This window comes from Manacus vitellinus, unplaced genomic scaffold (genome assembly GCF_001715985.3).
Source record: "Manacus vitellinus isolate BGI_N305 unplaced genomic scaffold, ASM171598v3 scaffold_0_pilon, whole genome shotgun sequence".
Classification (NCBI taxonomy): Eukaryota; Metazoa; Chordata; class Aves; order Passeriformes; family Pipridae; genus Manacus; species Manacus vitellinus.
In genome coordinates, this window is record NW_021938789.1 from 41857573 (window position 1) to 41865321 (window position 7749).

Consider the following 7749-nt stretch of genomic DNA (forward strand, 5'->3'; position numbering starts at 1 on the left):
AGAAGTTTTTTGATTAAGCTATGTGAAACACTGCTGAGCTATTATTCAATCACAATAAAGAGCACATTAAATAAGAATAAAAAAAGATAGGCCTGACCTACAGATTGTATATGGAACTGCTTTCTCTGAGAAGGATTTGTGTTCATACAGGATAGAAAGGTGACCTCTTACCATGTTAGTGGGCATGAAACACCTATAAACACAGGAAAAAATACTGATGTGGGGAAAAAAAATTACTTCTGTAAATGGCAGTGGTCAGATTATATTGGCATGCTGTTTGTATTTCTCAGATATAGGTTGTTAAAGGAACTCAAAAAATTAGAAGGTATATACAACAAGGATAAAAAGCCTGATTTGAATGTATGGAAAAGTGCTTTTCTGTGAGACACTTAAAGAGTTCAGAATGCTTAGAATATCAGAAAGAAATCTGGAAGAAGATTGATCACCATAAATAAATACCTTTACAAAGAAAAAGTAGGATATTTTCTAAAAGATACTCTAATCAGGAACCATTAAACAATGACTGATGGCGCAGAACTTAAGCCAGGGAATTCAAATTCAGATATTAAATTCAAATTTTAACAGGAAGGGAATTCGCTAAGGAAACTAACTATTCAGAAAAACCCTGAAGGCATGGAAAACATCACAGGATACTCTAAAGTCAGGATCAGACTGGGAAGACATGCTTTAACCAAGCACAGGTTACTGAACTACATACCAAGGTAAGAGGACAATGACCTCTTATTTACAGGATGGATTTTCCAGCTTTATATGAGTGTACAAAACAGGAAAGAGCATACTCATTGATCAGGCTACAAGAATTTACACTGTCTCCCCAGCAACTGTACTTGAAGAGAAGATTTCAGGGTTATTGACCTGTCCATTTTCATCATCACCAAAACTCACATAATCAAGCAAATCCCACACATACTGAAAAGCAAACCATCCCTCTAGCTGAAGAACAGCTATCATGGAAGAATAATAACTGCCCGATAAAAGGCCAGGGACACAGTGGCAGGTCGGCCACCGGAGAATGCCGCTTCCAGTGGTAAACAGGAGGAACCAAGAGACACAGTGCTATTGTGAAACACACAGCAGCACTGTGAATGTTTGGCTTTTATGGAATTAACAACAGAAGGGAATCCTATGCTTAACACACTCTCTTCTTTGCTTAAAGTACAAACAAACAAACAAAACCCAACCCAATCAACCAAAAACACTAACCCCAAAACAAATGAAAAAAAGAAACAGAACAAAGCTCTTTCTTAAGATTTAAGAGAACTCGATCACAAAACCATCCATCAGGTGTAACTAGCAGTGCTTTCATCTGCACTTTTAGTGCCAAAGGAAAGCATGGAGTTGCATCCTGCTGTAGCTGTTTTACGCGTCCTGGCAACCACATCCCCCAGTGGGAACTTTACCCTGTGAAAGAAATCGGCTTAGTGAACACAAAAGCTGTCTGCAGTGCCCTGACAGCCAGCTCTGAAAGAAAGAATGAGGTTCTGCTTAGTTCTCAAAGGCTTCTTTATGCAAAAAATGCCTTGAGAATCAGCAAAAACGATGAATCATGTCATCACGATGTTGGCAGCTCTCAATGACTTTGCATACAAATATACTACTTTATTGAGAGTCCTGAGAAAGGCTCTGGTTGCAGAAGGTTGAACCATTAGTATGCATGTCAGGGATACAGAGAAACCACAGTGAGCTAGAACTTGCATTTCATTATGGCCCCAAATACTTACATTATATACATATATATGTGCAGATACATCCACTCAAATAACCTCACACAAATTTAGTTCCTGTCAAGTTGGACTGGGGATTAACTCAATCCACTATATCTAGCAGCACCATAATCTTTTCAACAAAGTTGAAAATGAAATTTTATCTGGGTGACGAAAAAAGCAGCCCATTCCTTTTATCTATTTTGTTTAAAGCATACAGCCCAAAGAACAGAAAACAGCTAGAAATGGAAAAAGATACTCCAGCTATCAGCAGACCACAATAAAATAGATGATGCATAGCTCAATATCTTTTCTCTCCACTTTTAAATGAGGCTTAAAATGCAACCTTATCATTCACAATTTTTGAGAGGAGAGAGGTGGTGAAGTGCTCCCATACCATGGTAAGAAATACAATATGAATACAATAAGGTGGTTATCAACTCCCAGACTCTTTCAGCCCAGAGCCACAGAGATGATCATATCACAGATATGACAGCAAGAGTAAGCTTATTATTTATCAAGTATAAAATAGAATCGAATTTAGAATTTAAATGGAATTTAGAAACCACTCATAGATATCTCAAAGAGAAAGGGCAAAAAAGATTTTCAGGAACTACAACATCTTTTTTTTTTTTTACTTTCTGGACTCCGATCTCAAGAGTTTGCTCACTAGAATGAAAAAAAAAAAGGTTTTATCTTCAAAATAAATTCTATGTGTAAATTACTAACTACAGTATGGACCTCTACTTCCCGGATCATGCAACTTTCAACAGACTATTATTGGCTTGCCTTTCAAAGACCAAGTTCATGAGGCATCCATCAAATGCTGTCATCCAGCTCCCTTTAAAATTAGATTTCAAATTAGATACTAGAAAGTAATCAGTTTGTTTTTAAAGAGAATAACTGCCATTTTCTCCTGAAAAAACAATGAGTCTTGTAGTATTAGTTATTGGCCCTGGAGTCTGCCCCTTAGCCCTTTTCAGTATTAAGCATCATGTGATGTGTGATGCCATTTCTGTCCTTTCTTGTAATATATTTACCTCTTTCCTATTTTGATCTGAGTTTTTACAGCTGAAGACAGTATTTTTCCACATTCAGTTGGATCCAATTTCCAGATAATTCAGTGTGAATCTTCTCATGAATTGGTCTCTGGATTCAGACCCCTGCTCAAGAATTCCTGAATACTATTTGGTAAAAATACAAGCATCTTTCCCCAAGGCAGTATTATGTGAAGTGAGCTAGCTGGAAGATAACTACTGAAAACAAGGAAACAAACACGCCTTGACTGCTGCTCTTCTGAGACACAGAGGGAAACAGTGGCAACTTATCAGGTTTATCCCTGCCACAACAGGGGGAGAAAAAGCAGTTCCCCATTTCATTGGCTCTTACTGCTCCTTATGAGATGCTTGCAAAGAAAGGAGAGCTGTGAACTAATAAGGTTTTGGCATTTCATATTTCTCAGAATACAGCCAAGAAGTTTTAACAGCATGTCTTCAGAAGGCTGTATGGATTTAGCTAATTAGGGTAAATTTGAAGATGTAAAACAAAGAGTAATAACTTAATATTACTCATCTCCAGTGCTCCATGGCAGGAGAGAGGTGAACAGTAAGAAAGAAAAGAGGAAAACTTGAGACACAGAAAGAAGTGTCTGACCAAAAGAGCTGACCTAGATAGCTGCAGTTGTCACCTTCAATTGCAGGCTCTAGCTCTGTTGGAATGTGCAGCATGTTAGTCCTGAAGAAGTGACAAGGACTGAGCAGTTAATGTCAGGATCTGCAGAGTTTAAGAACCTATGATTAGGTAAAACTTCAGTACTGTGGATTTTGGTTTGCCTTCTTCCGAGACTTTTTTACAATACTGTTGGGTTTTTTAAAAATAACTATCTTTCTTCACTTTTAAAACTTACGTAGTGAGTATTTAATGTTAGCCCTGAAACCAAAGTACACCTCCAGTGTTGCAGCATCCAGAAGAAAATATACTTACCTAGAGTATCCCAAGACTAACAGGGGTTAGTATCTACTCTAAAACTGATAATGCAAGGGGCTGTTCTAGGGTCTTCTTCAGATAAACAGTGACATGTGGAAAACTTTTTTGGTCTTGAGTAGGGAAAGAGTCTATACAACGTGACAGAATAAAAAACACTGTTGTTAAAGTGGTATTTCAGGAGGGCACAGGCAACAGATTCCAACAGGTACAGGCCCATCCACTGGTGTACCACATATGCTTACATTGTCAAATATGTTGGAAATCAAAGCTCTCCTGGGATCCACTATGCATATGTTTTTTCTTTGTAGGCTCCTTTGTAGGTCAGACCATTTTTCTTCAGCAGTAGAAGGTTCTATGTTTTTACTGGGGTCTAACGAAGTGAGTTATTTAAAGGTGACTGAGTCCCCAGTCCTGATATCAGCTTAAAATAAATTATTAATTCAAAATGGCAATGCCAAAAAATGTAGAAGTGCTTCCAATTCTACCATAACTTGTCAATAAATTGATGCATTCATTCACCAGACTAGTGTTGTTCTGACCTTGTGATCTCTTCTTCCATACTTTCTCTCCTGTCAACCTTGCTGTTGTAGGACACAGCCCCTCTGAAAAGTCTCTCCTCTCTTGACATACGAAGTCAGGATTCAAATAATCTCTCTTAAAATAACTGTATAAAACTGTGTGACATTTAGGGTTAGATTTCATTATACTTCCACAGGATGAGGAGGTCTTTGATCTTTGAATATCCAGAGAAATAAAAGGAACTAATTAAGAAGTGAGCTATTTAGCAATGTAAGAAGAGCACAGCCCAGACCTTTGTCAGTAGTGGCAGTGTGGAAAACAAATCTAGAAAAGCCTACACACTTTCTGGTAAGTCACCGGTAACAGAGAGCAGACACCTCCTCAATTCAGGGTAGTCCTTATGGCTGGCAGGTTGCCACCAGAGTCACAGATGATTAAGAATATTTTACAATTGGTATATCTATTACAGCTCACCCAGAACGGTCGCCAAGCCACGATTCAGCTTGCTGTCATTGTTCAGAAGTCAGTGGTATGAGTCACATCTCCCACTCACCACTTTTATCCCTAGTATTACCTTCAAAGCCTGCCTCCAGCTTCCTCCCACTTGCTTTCACTGCACCCTCTGTCTCACATAGTTATTGAACCAGAATGTCATACGTCCAGTCTTCTGGTCAGAACACCAGTTGTGTATCCAATACACAGAGGAAAGAGCCAGGGAAACCCTTACACCAAAGCATCCTTCAGTCTTACAGTTCATGTCAGAATTTCACCTTCGTTTGATCCCCTGTAATCCAGTGGTCTGTAATTGAAAAATTACCCTAACATATCTCATTTTTCACTTATTCTATGTCATGGAATTGCTCAGAGTATGTCATAGTGATGTTAGCTTTTATGCAGAAGATTTCTTCTATTACTATTTCTTTGAGAGTTTGCTGAGCTACTGGCCAATCTGTTTTGGTGCTTTACCTAGAGTCCTCCATTCATACAGCAGCTAATTTTCAACATAAAAGACATGCAGGGCAGGTTATGTCTTCATTAATGAAATAGCAATGTGGACCAATATGCAAAATACGTTCACTGAAATAAAAAAATATGTCTTTGCAGCACTTTTCATGTTAATATTTAGAGCCCTTTTTTGGCTCTAAACAATTGCCAATCAATACCCTTCATCTCAGCAGGATTCTCCCATCATATGTGAGCTCTTAATTGGGCAATTCCGTAATACAGAAGTCATAACTAATGAACATCCTAATTCCCTTGTGGAAGCAAAGTACCTATTAATGAATAGTATCATCTGCAGGAGAGGTTGTGTAAAGTGCAACAGTTGCTAAGGATATGGTATATACACTGCATATATTTCAGATTGAGGTTTCAGACAACCAGGTCTAGTCTGGTCCCATGGACTGAACAGCCATTAACAGCAGAGAGGGTAGGTGCTTTTCTACAGGAACACCCCCTGGTTTAAGCTTGCCTAAAGGGAATCCAGTTTGTGTATTTTGAGTGCTTTTTAATGTGAAGCAAGCATAGTAAGAGGTGGTAATACGGAGATCAATTTCAGAAGTATGCTTCTTATTTAAATTGAAGCATCAGTGTGGAAGCACCCTAGGTGTGTTTGGCTCTCAGATAAACCTTCAGTCAGGTTTATAATTTGTACACAAAAAATTCCTAGCTCCTCCTCTCTCAGTATGACATCATTTAACATGCATACTTCTATTTTCTGCTTACAAGATTGTATTTCTTGGCAGAATGCACAGAGGAGGCACCTGTTATTACATCACTAGAATCACGACAAGAACTGAGTCAGAGCCCAAGGGCCAAGAGAAGCCCAAGGAATCTAAGGCAAAAGCATTAAATCCAAGTATTATGTCTGTTTGTTTGAATCCTTACAGAGAATTTCCTTATCTCCTTACTGCAAAACCCACAACTTCATTGGCTCTGGATTTCTTAAAAAAATTGGACCTCAAGGTAGCAGGGGAGGGAGAAGGGTTCTGTCATTTTTTGTCTTGAACTTCGTAAAGAATAGGAACCTGCATTTTACATGCTCTAAATCATTGGAGGTGATTATAGTAATATCAGTGTCATACATTTCGCCCAGACTTCAGTACTACAGTATCAAACACATCTGCAATTCATGTATTGTATGAGACGTACTAATATGAACACATCTACATGCACCAATCAGCATAGGAAGAATAGTTTTTGAAGTTATCTAACCCACATCTAAGTGTATACTAATGCATAATCAATAAAATACTCTTTCTATATGCATATAGAAATAAAAAACCACATTTGTACACAAATTTTACATATATAGAAGCATGAATACATGCATGTACGTGTACTGAAACTACAGAGACACTGAAAGCTACAGCAAGGAGTTTTGTGCACTAGAGAACAGTTCAGATTTCTTAACGATCATATGAAAATGTATCCTGCTTTCTAATACTTAAACTGACAGACAAGTGCTGATTTCTGGGAAAAAAAATGAGCTCTGTTCATTTTGAGAAGCAACAGATATTGAGAAGCTGATTTATCAGTTCTGCCAGTACAACACACAAGCAATCTGTAAAAAAACTCTTTGAAAATTATAAAGCTAAATTGAGAGAATACAAATGCAGTTTTCTTTATCTGGGAATGTTCAGCAACTTACCTACACAAGCAGAGTTTTCAGGCTTTAATCTGTATCCATTAGGACAGTTCCAGTGCTGCAGAGCTGAGAGGTTGACAAAACCAATTTTAAAAACCACCGGCAAAAAAGCAACAAGGAAGGGAAACATAATCTTGAGGGTTTTTTTGAGCCGTCACTAAAGAAAAACTAGCTTGTATTCAGTCATATCCAGGAGAAGATGAACATGTGCAATCCCAAAAGGTTTCTGCAATCTCCCACTTTACACTCAGACATCTTATCACAATACCAAGTTTTATCTTTGCCTTGTTTTTCTTGTCACTTTAGACCTTACTGCGTCTGACTACAACCTTGAATAAATTCCTGGGAGATTTCTTCCCTGCACACATCAGGGCTTTTTTTCTCTGTCTCTCTAGTTTCTTTTTTTTTTCTCTTTTGGAAGCCAAGTATGAAATGCCTGACCCTCCTGCCACAAATTTAACACAGCTTAAAAGCAATGCTCGCAAGGATCATTGCAAATTTCCTTGCAACAAGCAAAACTGCTGTATAAGTCCTAAAAATTGGAAAACTCTTCACCACATCTCTCAGTGGAGTACAGGCAGCGAGATCTCCAGGTACTGTCCTTCTCAGAAACGCAGTTGCTTTTTACATTCAAACTTGGACAGACTCCTCTTTTCTTTTTAAAGCTCTGCTTGCCCCACCTCTTCTCTTTTTAGTACCACTTGAGTGAACCCTGTGTTTGCAAATAGTAATGTGGTCAGTTCCTTACTACAGGGAACTGAGCCAGCATGCAGATATCCAGCCACCCGTTATAAATACAGTCTCTTTAGAAAAGCAGCCCCTCCTGCTTGAGAAGTACCTGTAGCTTTCAGCTAAGTTTTTTTCCTCAGAGAT

The 7749-nt window shown here is 38.3% G+C and overlaps 1 protein-coding gene across 2 annotated transcripts in view; it reads right to left on the reverse strand.

Moving 5' to 3' along the window:
- EGF (epidermal growth factor) overlaps window positions 1-7487 on the reverse strand; it is a 57922-nt gene extending 50435 nt beyond the window's left edge. For both annotated transcript variants that reach the window (XM_018072255.2, XM_018072260.2), the window contains exon 1: window positions 6880-7487. In XM_018072255.2, the coding sequence (XP_017927744.2) occupies window positions 6880-7006 (127 nt within the window). In that variant the 5' untranslated portion in view covers window positions 7007-7487. The remainder of the gene's footprint in view (window positions 1-6879) is intronic.
- Window positions 7488-7749: the final 262 nt, after the last annotated feature.